The sequence below is a fragment of the Orbicella faveolata genome, unplaced genomic scaffold, assembly GCF_042242905.1.
Source record: "Orbicella faveolata isolate gen_17 unplaced genomic scaffold, um_ofav_v1 contig_13, whole genome shotgun sequence".
NCBI lineage: Eukaryota > Metazoa > Cnidaria > Anthozoa > Scleractinia > Merulinidae > Orbicella > Orbicella faveolata.
Genome location: NW_028301540.1, coordinates 19,645,237 through 19,663,841, shown reverse-complemented (window position 1 = coordinate 19,663,841; position 18,605 = coordinate 19,645,237). Strand labels below are relative to the sequence as shown.

General features: G+C 35.2%; 2 protein-coding genes, 1 non-coding gene and 1 pseudogene across 9 annotated transcripts in view; all 4 read right to left on the bottom strand.

Annotated features, from left to right (window-relative positions):
- The window catches only part of LOC110050843 (nucleolar MIF4G domain-containing protein 1-like), a 151,623-nt gene that overhangs the window by 29,832 nt on the left and 103,186 nt on the right, over positions 1-18,605 (bottom strand). The window lies entirely within an intron of this gene.
- Trnat-ggu (transfer RNA threonine (anticodon GGU)) lies at positions 6,285-6,357 on the bottom strand. Its single transcript has one exon. It is a non-coding gene; the product is annotated as a tRNA-Thr (tRNA).
- LOC149115485 (uncharacterized) lies at positions 9,982-13,041 on the bottom strand (annotated as a pseudogene).
- On the bottom strand, positions 12,704-15,118 carry LOC149115484 (uncharacterized). The gene has a single exon (XM_089284957.1). It carries the CDS (start codon positions 14,946-14,948, stop codon positions 14,421-14,423), a length of 528 nt encoding a protein of 175 aa, XP_089141083.1. The 5' UTR covers positions 14,949-15,118; the 3' UTR covers positions 12,704-14,420.

Sequence of the window (18,605 nt, the reverse complement as noted above, 5' to 3'; positions counted from 1 at the left end):
GACTGGGGTTAGCCACAAGCATTAATTACTGTAACATCGTTTTGACAAACTTCAGTTTCAATGCTGCAATATTCTGAGGCTTGGAAGCTTCTCACCTTCTCATTTCCAAATTATTATTCACTTCATTCACTTCACAGGACTGCATGATTTTTGTAAATCTTTTTGTCAGCCACTGAATTAAAACATTTTTCACAGCTATCATTCACGGCTGTATTAAGTAGTTAGAAAATGGGGATTCTGGGACAACACATGTCCTTCCATTTTCTTACACGTTCCCTGCCTTATGACTTTTGTTTTCCAAAAATCAACCACAAAAAAATGGGGATTTCCAAGTTTAAAAAAAAAACGGCCAAAAAAATAAAATTTTACATTCTTTTCATACAACCCCCTCCCTTATGATTTTTTTCAATCAACCTTCATTTCCAAATTTTTCAAATATGCATTAAATTTAAATATCATATATTTGAATTTGGTTCATCTATCACCAAATAATATTTCAAACAGGTGGTAACTCAGTCCCCCTTGGAACCACCATCAACTCCTCACGAACTAATCCACGTTTTGGACAATCCTTCAAATAATAAAGACCAGTTTCACCTTCTTCACTATTGATTTTTCAATATTGAATACTTTTAATGACTAATTCAGATCCATGTCCCTTTTCTAACCTCCTTCAAGCCCACCAGCAGAATAGATATATCCTATGTTCACTGAATAATCCAATCTCTTTTCTTTACAACCAACAAGCCTTGAGAAACTCGTTGAACTCTTTGCGGTAACCACCCTCTCTCTTATCGTATCAATGGGTCTCTAGTCAGTCAAATGAGTCACTTCATTATTCATAGCTTTCATGACTTCTGGAAGCCTCTTCACCCATTCTCCGGATCTCTCAGAAGATTTCATATTCATTTCTTGATAGTATTGATAACTGAAGAGATGTTCACTCAATGGGCGATTGAAACGTTCAACTATTCCTTGATCACTGTGAACATTCACATTTCCCGTTCTTATTCTAACATTATGCTTTGCCATTTCTTTTTTTACATCACCCATGAATTCACGTCCGGGATCAACCTGAAGAGCCAAGGGCCAATTCAAAGGTCCTGGTATATAAATTATCTGATAAGCTTTTGAAACTTCCAAAGACTCTTTTGAAGTGCGTGGTTCAGCAGCCTTGAATCTGCTTGCGATATCAACAACCGTCAATACGTACTTGTAAACCTTTCTACCTCTCGCGAGTTTGTCATGAGGAAGGAAGAGAAGATCAGCTTGATGAAACGAATTTACAGATGTAACAGCAAAAGTGGGTCTCGGGATATACTTCAGGGCCGGCAAATAAATCTGCCAGATGGCCTGCTTCATCAGCCAAAATTTTGCAACATCTTCAGAAACTCCCGTTTCCTGAGCCAACTTCTTAACAGCCTCCAATCCCTTCCAAAAACCTTTGGGACTGTAATAAATCTTTGATAATTTTTTGAACTCACACATTTTTGTTACAAGAAATGACTCATTGCCAATCCGATTGCCAATGCTCCTACTCCAACGTAAATTATCTCTCCCTGTTTTTATTGAGCACTTGGCTTGTAAAAGTCTGAAAAGTGAGGTTCTCTCAAATCAAGTGAATCTTGATGAGTCTTTTTGTAAAGTTTTAAAGCATAGTCAGTGTTTTGGAAATTATGTTCGGCTTTATCTTTCATTTTATCATTAGTAGCAATCCAATCGAGGTTTGTTTGATTTTCTTCATACTTCTGATATTCTTTTTCATATTTTTCCAAGGCAAGATCATGACGCTTCTTTTCTTTGTCAGCCTCAGATTCTCCACTCAAATACCTCGCCAAATACCTTCCTGTGATGAATGCTGTTGCATTTATAATCGCTCCTCCAATCATTATGCTATACTCGCCATTTTGTTAATATCGATAATAGTTATTGATATTAATCTATTCATCATATTCTATTTCAGAATCAACTGCAGAAGTAATCGCATCTTGAATTTCTTTTCTTAATATAATCATTGCCGCTTCAACAAAACTGTGATAACACTTAACATTTAATTTAACATGGCAAAATCTTTTGATCTTCGAGATATTGTTTAACAGCGATAGAAGCCGTGACTACCACCATGAATTTCACATAATTCATTATATTCACTGAAGGATCGGAGGTCAGCGGCTCTTTGATTACTTTCTTTGCCACCCATTCATATCCAGCTGCCAAACCGGTTATTGTCGCGGCTTCAGTCAATGTTTTTACGAGCTTATTATCAGACGTTTTAGTTAGGGAGAATAAACTTCACTTGCTTCACTAATCCATGGCTTCGCTTCTCACTGGAACTTTTATATCTGACTCTCTAACTTCAGGCAGCACTTTCTCTATCTCTGTAGGTTTAACGAGAGACATAAACTCTTATCTCTTGTAATATAATCTTGCGAGAGAAATAACAATACCAACTATTGAAAGAACTTGAGTGAGTGAAAACGATGAGGGTTCAGATTGAGTTTTTTTTCTCACTATCGTGTCCTGTCTCAATATTAATATTATTTTTTTCCTGATGCGCTTGTTCTCTTACTTTTCTGTTGAATTCTACGAGTCTCTTTGCTGTTTGAACTGACTCCCTGGATCTTCTTTGGGTTTTGTTTTTTTAACAGTCAATGTCACTTTATAGGCTGGTTTCTTTTCAGCAGTTTCTGCTGGTTCTTCAATGGTTTCTACAGGTTCTTTAGTAGTTGCTTCTGGTTCTTTAGTAGTTTCTTCACTATCCATTTTATATATATATTTTAAGTTCTTATCTAAGTTCTTCAGAACTATTTTCTAAGTTCTTATCAAGTTCTTCAGAAGTATTTTTTGAGTTCTTATCAAGTTCTACATTCTTTGCAGTGAGAAGGCCAGCACTCATTATTGCCATATACTTTCCATAATTTAAACTCAATCTTCCAGTGATCATTGAGGGTTCTCTTTTGGCCATGAAATTGCCATTCAAGTCTTCCAAAAGTTTACTTTGATCAATGGGAAGAATGTAGGCAACCAGTCTGCGTAAAAGCTGAAGAAATGTATGAACCATTGCATCACAAGTCTTTGAAGACAATGAAGTCTCATATCTTTTGAAATACTTCTAAACATCTTTTTCAGAAAGTCTCTTGACTTGATCTTGAGTAAGTTCAATTCCAGTCATCTCCTTAACTCCCCCACTCATGACCAGAACTGCAAGCTGTTCTCGATGATCTGTAACACTTGAAGGTTCAGCTTCAAGAATGATCATTACATCTGTGATTTCACTGATCGCTGTGCTTGCTTCTTGCTCATTTATTTCCATTTTAATACTCAAGACTAATATCAAATGGATGGCGAAGTGAGAATATGAGATGTGAATATTTCTTTTTCTTCAACTTATTGATCAATTTTGACATATAAATAACTTGTTAATCCTGTGCGTAATTATCAAATATCTCTTATTTGTCTTTCTGAGGTGTATAAAACAGAACCAATACAGCAATATTCTCATGGAATGGTTTAGCAATGCTCATCATCTGCTGTGTGAGAACCCAGACACTGATTCCACTATGTCTCATGCTAAATGCTAAGTTCACGAGTTCATTCGTCCTCTTATTGACATCTCTGGAGGCGGTGCAATTGCAATCACCCTCAAACACATAACTCGCTATCTTCAACCAATCATTGATTTAATCTTGGTCAAGAGTGAGGACGAAGAAATCTCGATCATCTTCAGCGAAACTTTCATAAGTTTTATTTAATATATAAGTAGGGCACAGAAGGATTATGTAATCAAACTTCCCTTTGAACTCGTTACTCAGAAGGTCAACGAAGTACTTTTTATTTTTTTTACAATATCATACTTACATTAACTACATTTATAAGGATGCTCTTTACATAAATTGCGTTACAATATTAACAATTAATATTTATGCTACTTACATTGTTTTGCTAGCTTACACTACTTGCAATGTGATACTACAAACAGACTCATGTCACACCACTTGCGAAAGAAAAAGAAACTTATTCCAAAAATATTAACAATTACAAAAGACAAAAAGCTAAATTGTGAGTGGGATAAGTAAGAGTAAAAGCTTGACAAGGAACCCAAAAGTACAGCTTTTAGCAAGCTTGATTTTCAGAAGCTTAAGATCAGGATAAGGAGAGTAAAATATAGCCTGCGAGCAGGCTCACATTTAGAGCCTGCCCAAAGACTATATAGCAAATATAGTGCATGAAGTATTTTGTGCCACTTCTGGTGAAATTTATTCTGGGAATCGGTCATGATAGATATTTGTTTTTCAATTTCTAAGTTATATTTCAGCTGTTGTACATATACTCTGATAGACCTATATATGTTCTTAAATTTACAGCAATAAAATAATATAATACCTTGTGAGGAGCAAACAGTGGCTTACTAAAAATATCATCTTTCTCTCCTCTAAAACCTAAACATTCATAGATATCCAAACTTGTGAGGCAGGTATCAAATGGATTGAAACGAAAAAAACAATGAACCCTTCCCCAAAAGGTTTTCGTTACTGAGTATTCCCAGAAAAGATGGATTAATGTTTCCTTGTCTGTTTTGCACAGATAGCAAAGAGCAGTCTCTGAAATTCCTATTTTAGATAGAAAGGAATTCGTTGCTATACGTCTGTGGAGAAATTTGAACTGGAAGTTCCTTATCTTAGTACTGAGCGTACACAACCTTGGTAGCAAATAAATCAACCTCCAGCTCAAATCCTCCACCACTTCAAGGTCACAGTCCTTTACCCTTTTTTCTTGACTCTTTGGGGGCTATTAAAATTTTTTTAATAAGAATTTTATACACTAATTTAATCGGCTTGGTTGCTGCAATCAGTTTTTGCACCAAAAAACCCTGATCTTTTTCATCTTGCATCTTCAATTTCAAAGACTTCATAGTGCTCCTTATGGCCGAGGTCACTCCATAAAATTCAAAGAAAGAGGCAGATAAGCAATATTTCTCTCTGAAGTCTCTATAAGTTATGACTGCAAAATCATTGTTAACAAGATCTTTGATATTTTTTACACCAGCTTCGGCCCAGTGCTTGTAGAAAAAAGGCCTATCAGCAATTCTGACTAATCAGATATTCCATTTAATACTGCTACAAAAGTCCTATTTGGAGAGGAATGAATCTCTAAAATTAAAGTCCACCCAAATTTTGATAAGTTCTTGGAGGAAGTCATCCTTGATATCATATTTGGTGGCATCTTTTTTTCCCCAAGTTCCCAAGAAAAACTAGTTTTCCTCCCCATTTTAAAAGATAGAAATCCCAAAAAGTTCTCCATTTGGATTTACAATCATCGGAAATATACTTTACTATCCACGCGATCTTTAAAGACTCACTGAAAGCCATGATGTCCAACATTTTTTGACCACCATCATCATAGTCGGCAATCATTTCAGGCTGCTTGATTTTGTCCCTTTTTCCATCCCAGAGAAATTTGAAAAGCAAATCATTTATTTCTTTTAACGATTTAAAACATGTACATAATGAGGACATAATATAGACCAATTAGGATGCAGCTAAAGTTCTTATAATTATAATCTTTCCAGGAAGCGTTAATCTCTTGTTTTGCCAATTGTTCAGAATATCTTCAACTTTGTGAAACTTATCTTCATAGTTCATTTTCATTCCTTCATTTTTGTCCATACAAAACCAAACACCTAAAGCCTTGACTTTACCATCTGCCCATTTTAAGTTTTTTTTTTTCTGGGCACATAATTTGATTTGAACCTTTCTTTGATCCTATCCATAGAACTTCCGTTTTTTCACAGTTAACTCGCAGGCCAGACAGTTGACTGAAACTGTCTAGCAAAGCAAAAGACCTCTCAAGCGACACTTGTGAGCCATCTAATATCATTGTAGTGTTGTCCGCATACTGACTTAATTTACACTCGACATTTCCCATGGAGATTCCTTTTATCTCGTTGTCTCCATGAATAGCTGTAGCTAACACCTTGACACAGAGAATAAATAGGTAAGGCAAGAGCGGGCAGCCATGCCTCACTCCTCTACCTAAGCCAACAAAAAAAACTCAACCACCTATTATTTATTATGCAGTTTTGGATATCAGAATAAAATAAATTAAATTACTTTTTTTTTATTGCTAAACACATAATTACTTACATTGCCTTACTGTACTTACAACACGACACAATACTTAACCTACAGCCTGTACTTACAATACACTACATTAAAGGGAAGAATGATCATCACAGTTAATTTTCCAATTTAAGCAACTGGAAAGAAGAAGCCTGAAAAAAATCAGGGCTTCAACGGGATTCGAACCCGTGACCTCCGCGATACCAGTGCGATGCTCTACCAACTGAGCTATGAAGCCACACATTGGGAGCGAGGTCAATTAATTGAGTTTGTATCTTCCCGTGAGGAGTGAAATGATGTAAAGTTTATATGAAATATTTCATATTTGAACTGCGGTTATAGATGAAAGTGAAGAATGATCATCGCAGTTAATTTTCCAATTTAAGCAACTGCTGCCAGGGGAAGATACGAACTCAATTAATTGACCTCGCTCCCAATGTGTGGCTTCGTAGCTCAGTTGGTAGAGCATCGCACCGGTATCGCGGAGGTCACGGGTTCGAATCCCGTTGAAGCCCTGATTTTTTTCAGGCTTCTTCTTTCCAGTTGCTTAAATTGGAAAATTAACTGCGATGATCATTCTTCACTTTCATCTATAACCGCAGTTCAAATATGAAATATTTCATATAAACTTTACATCAATACACTACATTGTTGTTATCATCATCATCATCATTACTATTATTAATTATTATTTCAAATGCTTTCACTGTCTTACAAACTTTACTTACAATACATAATAATTACTTATTATGACTTACGCATTACGTTACTTAAGGAGTTACAAGGCAATGTAATTACTTAATTATCGGAAAAAAACCAACAAACAAACTAAAAAAAAAAGACCTTGCAACAAATTACCAAGGGAAACGCCTTAAATGGTGAGAAGAAATTTCCACTTCTGTTGAAATTCCCTTTCACCATTCAACATGGCAGCAATATATTTTTCTATCTCGATTATATTTTTATCCTGCACTAATGAGATGAAGTTGCTGAAAATGAATATAGTATTATTTAGAGCGTTGACATAAAGAAAATATTTGCCTAGCATTATGTGGTGGTTGAGGGTCAAATGGTCAGTACAGGGACGAGTAATTCCAAATAATACCTCTGTACCAGGTGATTTACTGGATTCCATTGACTTGACAGCTTCTAGACATTCTTTTTCAGTTAAGAGACCCTCGCATTTTTCCCTATCAATTTCGTTGAGTTTGTGTGGGTGTTCATAGCCAAAAAATTGTTTTTCCAAATCTTCTGTTATTTTGGTACTTTTGGTTGTGTAGAGATCACTATAAAAAGAATTACTCTTTCAAAATATCTGAGTCATTTGTAAGATTTGCTCCATCCTTTGCCTTGATCTGCATGATTGTCTTTTTTTTGCAGTGGCAATTTTCTAGGTTCAGGAAATAATATTTGTTATTTTTCTCACCTTCATTATACCATCTCACTTTGGATCTAATTATGGCTCTTTTTGTGTTGTATTCAATAATGTTCTCTAACTTCCTTTTCTTCACCCTAAATTGCTCAGCCACAACTTCTTTGTCGTTGTTTATACAGCTCTCAAGTTGCCTTTCGAGAGCGGCTATATCATTTTCAATATTGGCTTCCTTGGTCTTCATTTTCTTTGTTTTCGCCTTTGAGTATTTGATTGAAGTATCTCTAATTTGAAGCTTAATCATTTCCCACAACAACACTTCGTCTACCATTTTGTCGCTTTCCTACTGGTTGACCATTTCAAGAATTGTAGATTTAATATTGTTTACGTAATCCATTTCCCCCAAAAGTGATGAGTTTAATTTCCAAAGGCCTGGTCCTCTGGGATGGGTCTGGTAATTAATAGCGATGTTGCACAAAGAATGGTCCATTTTATAGCCAGGTTGGATGTCAGCTTTTAAAATTCTTCCAGCAAGACTTAAACTTACAAGGAAAAAATCTAACTGACAATGTATTTCAGGCTTGTTTTGTCTCCATAAGTACCTTTTCCCCTCTGGGTTTACATGTAAGTTCTGCCATATATCGGTCAGATCAAAATTATCCCGAATATTTTGAATCACTTTCAAGGCATTTTGGTGCGTCGTTTATTTTCCACCCTTTTTGTCCTTCATGACATCCATAACAAGATCAAAATCTCCCCCAAGAATAATTTCCTCACACCAAAACATTATCATTTGTTCACGTACATTTTGGAAGAAAAATGGGGTCGTCTTTGTTAGGAGCACAAATATTACAGATTGTTATGATTAACTCACCGACTTCTAAATCAATAATAATGTACCTTCCTTCCTTATCACATATTTGCCTCAAACCTTGAAGGAAAGTTATTGAACAGGATAGCAACAACTGCTTTGTTACTTGCAATGCTGCTGAAAAAAGCCCTATAGCCCCATTCAGTGGCCCAAGTCTCAAAGGAAATTTCAGTACAATGAACCTCTTGCAGCATGTAAATAGAAAACTTTTTCTTTCTTAGCCACTGGAAAATTTCTCTTCGTTTTTCATTGTTGTCCAAGCCTCGTACGTTAAGGGATGAAATAGTTATGTTAGACATTGAAAGCTCTACTTTAGCTCTACTCTACTTGTTCTTCGCAGAATTTGTAGGTCCGACTATTACACCTTTTGCTGTTCATTTACAGAAAATATCCATTCATTTGTGTTCAAATTTGTTTCATTATGGTTAATATACTCTCATTATCACCAATATGACATTCATTTGTGCATAACGAACGTTCAAGAATAACATTTGCATAGGTATTAACATTCAAAATCATCAAAAGATAAACAATATCTGCCTTTGACATACGTTGGCTGCAAATGTATTTTCATTTTTGTCGAAATAAAATTCATTGTCATGAAACAACAATCATTTACACTTTTGGACAATCCTTTTTCAACAAAAGACTTTCAATAACACAATTTGCATGAGCACTCACAATCAATTGCATTATTATACAACCATATCCGTGAAGGTGACAATCTTTAGTATGTTGAGAGAGACATTACTGTGTTTTCACCTAACGTTAAGAGAAAACAATAGCTCATTTGCGTAATTCTTTTGAACAGAGATATCGCGCCCAATTTTCCTCAAAAATTTGATTATAGAACTAGGGACTGTTTGTACCTTTTTTTAAATCGTATTTTCACAATACTCCCCTTGCAGATATACATTAAATTCAGCCTCTTATGAACCTTTTGCATACAACTTAGAGGGCGCACTACAGTATACTTGTGATACAATAAAGTGACAGTTAGACTTCCCCACAAATGCCACGATGAAATAGAATCCCATTTGAACACAGCGAAAGGATAATCAGGGCCTAAATGTGGACAATGGTATCGTTTCATGCAAACATATTTGCCACGATGCCTCAATAGTGAGGCAATTGAGGGATAAATTGTTTAGCAAATTTGATATTCTCTCTTCCGAAAATAAATGTTGTTATGGCTGTAATGTTTGTCTCACCACACTTAAGATTGTCACCTTCATGGATATGGTTGTATAATAATGCAATTGATTGTGAGTGCTCATGCAAATTGTGTTATTGAAAGTCTTTTGTTGAAAAAGGATTGTCCAAAAGTGTAAAAGATTGTCATTTTGTGACAACGAATTTTTTTGCGACAAAAATGAAAATACATTTACAGCCAATGAATGTCAAAGGAAAGTATTGTTTATCTTTTGATGATTTTGAATGTTAATACATGTGCAAGTGTTATTCTTGAATGTTCCTTACACGCAAATGAAGGTCATATTGGTGTTAATGAGAGTATATTGACCATAATGAAACAAATTTGGACTCAAATGAATGGATATTTTCTGTAAATGAACAGCAAAAGGTGTAATGTGGTGAAAGGAATATTATCAGGATTCATATTTTTGAGTTATTTTTTTGTAAAAACAATACCTCTTAGTTGACACGCTGGGATATGTTATGGAAGGGTCAATGGATGAGTGAGTGAGTGAGAGATGTATGTCGCACCAATCAGATTGGAGCTACTATAAACGACCAATCAAATTGCCGCTTGTTAAGGTGAATCATGTGTGTGGAGATTTCATCCTGATTTTAGAATGGCCATCTTTGTTTTTCTACAAACAGAAACACGTATTCACCTGACATTTCCGATGCTTCCGTTTACTATGGTTGAGCCCAGGACTTTGCAGATGGGTTTCAAAAGAGTTCAGAATTCGATAATCAGCCGAAGAATCATAGTCTTTGGAATACACTAGCATGTCATCAAGGCTTTGCCCCGGGAAATTTTGAATGAAATGAGTCTTAGCCGCTCGGTAACTTGCTGAATTCTAGGACAGGAACGATTGTTTTTAGTGCAAAATGCACCATTAGGATGGTGGGGGGCTTTTGTCTGTGATGGTATTAGCCAGGGTCCCCATCGATATCATTTGCATTACGTACAGTTCACGAAAAAAGAATTCAGTCCAAACTGTTTATGTTTACGAATGCAAGTTTCAATTAAGTCGCACTATTTAGCTGGCTGTTCACGGAGTAATACGGTCTTCTCGTTGAAATGGAATCGATACTGAGATGCTCATTTGAAGTGGTTTTCTCTGTAAAAACCAAAGAAATTACGGACGGCTAGTTATGGATGAGAACACTGTTGAGTTTTGAAATTTGCTTTTGTTGGAGATAAATGTAACATGGTATTTTTATTTGCTAGTTTCAAGTGGTAACTTGACACTTTTGTTTTTCACGCACGAGTAGTTGCAATTAAAACTGATGAATCAGTGACTCTTGTTTACATGGTCAGAATAAACAAACAAGAAGCCAATCTAGTGGCTCATCCAGAAACTTTGACTTGATATAAATGTTTTGACATCTCTTTTCTCAGTGTCTTCAGTGGCATTTTAATTTCTTGCATTTATGGAAATTCCTAAAAATTCTTAATAGAGATTTTCTTTAAGGTTTGTGATATGGAACATCTTCAAATATTCCTGAAGACTCCAAGGCGGCAACTTAAACTGCAAATTAATTAGATTAGACTTTGAGGCGCCACGTTCTTTCGTTTTGGAACAGATTCCTTACGCGGTTAAAAAAGGTTACCTTACGTCTCGCATAAAGTAACAAAATTTTTTTGGCTGTAACTGACTTTTTGCAACCAAAAAAATCTCAATGACAAAAATCTATGTGACAAGGAAACGTCCCAAACTCTGCAGATTTCATAGTGTCTTATAAAATTAATACAGCTTTTCATGTGTCTGGTTGTTTCAAGTCTCAAGTTAGGTAAGGCTAATGTCTTCTCATTTAAATGGGTTTTGACATCAATATTAATTTGGAGTGGTTTCTATGAACATGTCTTGTTATAAAATGAGTTAAATTCAATAATACGTTGACCAGTAAACATGACAATTTTACTCTTCCCGCCAATCTTTGTAACTTGATAATTTTGTTTTCCTCATAAAGGTATACACCACGAAACTCTTGTTTTCTCGAAAACATAGGGGCGATGTGCTTTTTCTTCATTGCTGGAGAAAGCTGGTATAAAATTAAATATATGGTGAAAAATGGAACAAGAACGATTTTTTTTCACATCGCTAATTATCATTTCACGAATAAACAATCTAATTATTAGATAGTCATGTCTGACATGTCGAGTCACGGAATAGCGCGTTCTTATTCTGTTGCCACCTTTACCGCCAACAATAAAACCACTTCAAATTAATACACAATGCTATCAATTAATACAGCTGAGAAGCGTTTCAAAGAGAACCTACAGTACAAACTTTTTTTAATGACTGACTCTGGAAAGCTGGTATGCTAACTTGGAACAAACGCCTCTTAACAGATGTCAACAACTACTGGCACCTTACAAATGACTTTATCCGCGATGTAGACGAAATGTACAAACGGACCTCTAACAGACCAACTTAATTTGACTAACAGTAGGACTGATTTGACTAACAATCGATGGATCGAAACCGACCAATGACTGATGACAACTTTAGACGAGTCTTACAGCTAATACCATCATAGCTAAACTGACCAACCACTTTCAACGGAGCAGATTTATAACACCATCTACTGACAAACTATTTATTTGACTCAGAAGATGTCTTCTGCTCAAGTTGTTGAAACGCCAGTCACCAACAACAATTCTTTTCAGAACTACCCTCACCCAGACGATCGACGATTACATAATAGGAACTAAAGAACGTTTTGTAAGCTGAACCTACAGTGAAACAAATTCTACTTTTTTCTTTCTGCGCTGTACATCGTTACCTAACAAATCTGTTGGATTAATCTTATCATAACTGTTAAGAGTGAGTGCTGCTACCTCCGGGGGCTTTCAATTCACAAAAAATAACTCTTGCACGCCTTGCGTGCCTATGTTATTTTATAGTGACCATGTGCATAGGTTGAAATTCCATCTTCTATTATAAATCTCTTATCATCATCAGCACTCAAGCGACTTTGCTGATTGTCTCGGTAGAGATCTAATGCAGGTGTGACCTGATTACATTCATCTTCCTCATTTGAGGTTTTGTGCTGAATAGACACTCTTTGAAATCATCATGACTGATATTCTTTTTCACTACTGATTTCTTTACTCCTTTACACTTCTTCTCTTCTTTTCCCCCCTGATACATCTTGAAACTATAAAGCTTTACTCTCAATTTTACGAGCTCTTCAAATATCTTTCCTGTGGCTTCATCTTTCATCATTCCTATCACTTTCTTATTAAATCCTTGCATTCCACTTGGATGATGTTTAGGATAATCACTCATATCAAATGTAGACTAGATATTATCTTTAATATCCTCATAAAAGTCTTCAGTCTCAATCTCATACATCAGACTGTCGGTATCTGTGAATAGAAGCTTTGCCTTGGGAACGCCACGAGCTTTGTCTTGATACTTCTTCTTTATGTAATTGAAATGGAAGTCGTACATCAACATTTTGCTGATATCGAGGATGCTCATTCCACAATATACAGGCTTATCAAAGACAAGCTTTGTTCATTTCAGGTGGATAGCAATGAGATTTTCATTGAAAGTGGTTATATGTTTGAAGTTGGTTTCGCGACTAACTTTTCTGCTGTCTTCCTATTATTAACTAATTTTACATCAACTCATTTCCTAATATTCTCCACAGTCTTTCCGAACACGGAGTTGTTCATCAACTTGAAGAAATCGTTTTCAAAGTTATTCTTTGCTTTTTTGTGAAGCTCTGTGTTCTTTTCAGTGTAACTTTTCAACCATGGATCTTCATCAAATTTGATGCCTCAATGAATTTTGTCAACTTAAATCCAAGATCCACATAAAGCTTCAAGTTGCGGTGATGAATGACATCTTTCTCTTTATTATTAAGATTAGGAATCAGCTTTTCAACTTTATTAACTATAAAACTTTCTTTTTCACACATTGCCCATTCACAAGGATTATTAGTATCGAGATATTCAACGTACATGTAATTTGAGGGCTCACTTGCCATAAGCATCACCAATATACTTATTATTTGCTTTTGAATAACAGTTTGATATCATTCTTCCATGTGTTCCTTTTTCAATCATCAGCAGCATATCAATGTCAGTCAGCCATTCAAGTTCTGCTCCTGACTCTTTCAAAGTGGCATTCCAGGCCAATCCAGGAGCAATGAAATACCAAGCAGGATCTAATTTATAATTCTCAAGACAGACGTTTCTAAATTCTTCAAATACATCAGCGAGTGAGAGATCATCAGATTTGAGATGCAAATCATGATAATCACTCATCGTCTTCATATCAAATTCCCTCCATATCCTCTTCGCGTGCTCATAATCCTCATCAGAGATATCACGGTCATTAAGCTTTGAATAAAACTCTTCTTTCTTTGTAAGTTCAGTTTCATTGAATTTTGAAATATCACTCATATAATTGTAAGGATAAACACCTTTCCTGGAGAGTAAATCTATTCTGTCTTCAAAGACTCTCTCGGTTTCTTTGGGTTTATTAATACTATTAATACTATTAATTTATTAATACTATCAATAAAACAAATCTCATGCTTGATTTTGACTTCTTTTCCTTCTTTGTTTGTATATAAGATCCCACTTCAATGTCTTTGCTGAAGCTGATGTACTTCTCCTCATTATTTGGAATGCATCTTATATCTCCCTCACTCTTTCCTAAATCTTGATGAATAGATGTGAGTCATAGTTGGCCAGATTATAAAAAATGACTGGAATGAACTTAGGCTTCTTGAAATGCAAGTTGCATTTACTATACATGTGCAGCTCCACAATACTTCCCTTGAAATCGCAGTGGTCTCTCACTTCAGCGTTCACGCTGCTCATATCATTCACAAGATCACCCTTGCAAATCTAACATTTTTTCGTTTTTTCAAACTTATTTTTCTTCGTAAATATCATCTCCGTGGCAAAGTCAAATTCTTCATGAATATTCTTGATATCTCTTTCAAGCCAGTCAATGAAGATTTTACTCACGTCTTCATCTTTACTCTCCGCTCTGCATATCACAGTCTCTTTGGTGTACTTCTCATCAAAACAAATGATTTGGTAACAAAACCCACATGGCACATGCTTTTGATATTGTTTTGTGAAACTCCTCTCGCTACTCAGTTCACAACTGTTGATTGGTTTGACTACTGCTTCAAAGTCAGCATATAGTTCGAATGGAACTCTTGTAGATCGGTTATGATTCTTGAATTTAATTTTTGGTTTTATTTCTTCCCCAGTTTCTTTATCTATTTCAACCTCAGGCATCTCAATATTTACTTCTTCATTTTTCTCACATTTCTCTTCATGAATTTCTGATTTATCTTCATCATGAAAGTGATTCAGACAGTTTTTACAGAAATGTAATTTTTCTTTATGCTTTGTTACTTGCATTGATAGCAATCTGCTCAAGTCTTCTATCAAGCAATATAATGATTAATGAATCGCTCACCTTCTTTACTTATGAGTAATAAATCTATCCCATTCTTTTTCTTGCTAAATCTCAGAGGATATATTCTTTTACTGAAGCAGCTGCGAGTGTCCTCATAACCGTAGAAATTAATGAAGATTCCCCCAATCCGTTTTTCAAATCTGGACATACATGTATCATCTATTTTCAATGGAAATTTGATACCATTAAACTTTAAATTGTTTGATATTTGTTTCAGGGAGGAAACTCTCTCAGGATGTTTTTCACATGGATTTAAATATCTCAATACACACCATTTGAAACATTATCTTCATTCTTGATGTTAATCACCGCTTTCTTATCAGCAACATACTTTGGAAGCTTCAAATAAGATGAACCACCCAACGAGTTGTAATCAACCAAATGAACGTTGAGTGATGGGACTACTTGCAACTGGACTACTCTGAATTCTTTCTTCAATGGTATCTACAAAAACTTTAAATTTTGCAGATTCATCAGTTGCCGCAAGATTTTCGATTGCGTTGGTTTGGAAATGTGCATTCAGAATTTCACTTTCTTCACTGAATAATTCTTGTCTAACCATCTTGCAGTTCACGATTAACATTACCCTCGTCTGACCATTCTCTCTCATCAATCTAAGTATATCTGGTCTGGCTCTTTGCATGAACTCTCTGGGTCCATATCTTTCAACACCTTCAATTTGGAATTGCTAACGAAACTATGCAATGCGCTTGCTGTTTGAGTGATTTGAGTGAGTTGGAGATGTTGTCTATTTATCTCTGATTTTGTTGATTTTTATTTCTCACTCGACTTCAACTGGATTCGCTATTTTGATTTTGGGTTAAATGAAACTGAGCATCTCCTCAAGTTCTCTGATTTCTTTTCTCCATTTCTCTTCCTCATCATTTATCTCAATCTTTGGCTTCGTGTATCTCGTCAGTCTGAGAACTGGGGCATCAATGTTTGGAACTTCATCAAGAATATTTGTTGAAAATTGAATTGATTATTGATTATTGAATCTATCAATTCAGCACTTCTTAATCGGCTGTAACGTCTAAGTCTGAGCCTCTCGCAATGGCCCTCAATTCTGGAACTTTTTTTATCCATTTTATATAAAAAATAATAGTCCTCAACGATAACAAAATTCAACGATGTTGAATATAAATTAAATTCATAATTTTTAAAGTTTTCAAAATTAGAATTTAATTTATATTCAACATCATTGACTTTTATTTTTCCATTTTTAATTGCTTCACAACTTCTGCTCACACTGACACTGAGATAATCCATTGCTTCTTTTTGAGTAACGAATTTGAGGTGAACATATTCAGTAGTTAATAGGATTAGAGGTTTTGAATGAGGATTATCATGAGTTGTATTGAGGCCGAGAGCTTTTTCCAACTCATATTTTGTCATTATCATGAAGGTCTTTATCCTCTTCCTCCTTGCCATATCAATTAGTGAGAAATAAGAAGTCGCTGGATTTGTTTTATTTTCTTTATCTCGGTTATTGAGTAAGGTTTCTATTAAATCTTTCTTTTTGGTAATATTCCAGTGACCCTCTTCCATTGCCATGATTTGTAATTCAAACATCTTCTTTTTGTTTAATTCATGTTCCGTCATCTCCATTTTTATATATGAAAATAAAAAAAAATTATTATTATAAAAAAAAAAATTAACGAGGAAAAGCCATGGTAACTTACGGTATCTATTTATGAGGAATTTTATGCATACGTAAAAATCACCTGCTCAAATAAATTTTCTCGCTCTCAATTCTATAAATTCACAAAATCTTTCACAGAATTCTTCACAATTGTGAAAGTTTCACAGAATTCTTCACAATTGTGAAAGTTTCATAGAATTCTTCAGAATTGTAAAGAATTTCTCTGATGCATCAGATAAATTTACATATTTAATTCACACATCATGCCTTATCTCTCAATATAAACAAAGAAAAACCATATGCTCTTCGGCTGAATTGAATTGAATTTTAATTCTTTATGTTTACGAGTGATCCAAGCTTTTTTCGGTATTCATTTTTTCATCTCTTTTTCCACAGCTTCAATGTCAACTCCTTCAGCAGATGGTTTACCTCTCAAACCTTTCTTCAATAAAATTAATAATACTGCTGAACCTTGTGGGGAATCAAGTCAAACTCGACATCAGAGATTGGTCTGTCATTCAATGCCTTTGAAATTAACTTGCTTATTGAAAAATTTGATGATTCAGCAAGAGAAACAGTTTTCTCATGTTTTGTGATCTTTTTATTTAGCCTTTTACTGCCAACAGTAATTGCGGTTGAAATGAAACCGAGTAATCTGGCAATTCCTGTGTGAGGGGCGCTGATGATGACTCCAATTCCACTTAGTGATATTCCTAATCCTGTTGATGATAAAACCATTGCCGTGTTGACTCTGGTCATAATAGAAGTCATTTGAAAGATTGCGTGAACTCTTTTGTAGTTTTCAACGCGTACGGTGGTATAACGATCAGATTTTAGCTGCAAAAGGATGAAAAGAAAAGCAGAAAGGAAATGGTGTTCACCAACCTCCATACATGACCTAAATGTATCTGCAAGAAACTCCGCTTCTAATATGATTAAAAAAGTACACTTCGATTTTTATCAGAACCTCATTCAAGAAAACAGTTTGGATCAAGAAAAGCTCTTCAGGGTCTCAAAACAGCTGTTAAATGAAAGCTTGATGTTCCACTCCCTTCTCACGTTAATTAACCGTTGTTGGCAAACGAGATGGCTAACCTCTTTGTTGAAAAGATAAGTAACATAAGATCCAAATTCAAAGAGGATCATGGATCCATGCACTCCATAATTTAGTAGTTCCCAAGCAATTACAGAACATGAAGCTTACAACAAGTCATTATTATGAATTTGGCTAAGAAATTGTGCGCTCTTGATCCCATACCCACATCTCTGGTAGTCAAGTGCATTGATGTCCTCTTACCAGTCATAACTAAAATGATTAACATCTCACCTGATAGTGGTCACTTTCCCTTAGCATGGAAAGAGTCCTTGGTTTTGCCAATTCTTAAGAAGGCTGGGCTTGATGCTGTTTTTAAGAACTACCACCCTGTAAGTAATCTTTCCTTCATTTCAAAAGTAACTAAAAAAGCTGTGTTTCTTCAAATTGACAATCACATGAAGAAACATGATCTTTATCCGCCATTACAATCTGCTTACAGAAAGAACCATAGAACAGAAATGGCACGTTTGAAAGTCACTAATGACATCCTGATGAAAATGAATTCTCAGCATACTGTTTTACTTGTTTTATTAGACTTAAGCACTGCCTTTGATACAGTTGATCACAGTGTACTTCTGTGTAGACTACAAATTTTCATTTGGAATTTCTGGAGCACCATTAGATTGGTTTACTTTGTACTTAATGGCCAGAAGACGCGTTTCCATTTCTGGCGCCCTTTCTGAGTCTCTTTCTTGAATAGGACATTCCACAAGGACCTTGTCTCGGTCCCCTATTATATAAAAATCTATTCTTCAAAGCTATTTAACGTCACTGAACAACACCTTCCAGATTCTCACTGTTATGCGGATGATTAACAATTATATCTCTCCTCTAGGCCAGATGAGTTGTCAAGTCAACAAG

What these genes read in the sequence shown, in the direction of transcription:
- LOC149115484 (XM_089284957.1), bottom strand. Translation starts at nt 14,948, where the DNA reads ATGCAAGTAACAAAGCATAAAGAAAAATTACATTTCTGTAAAAACTGT.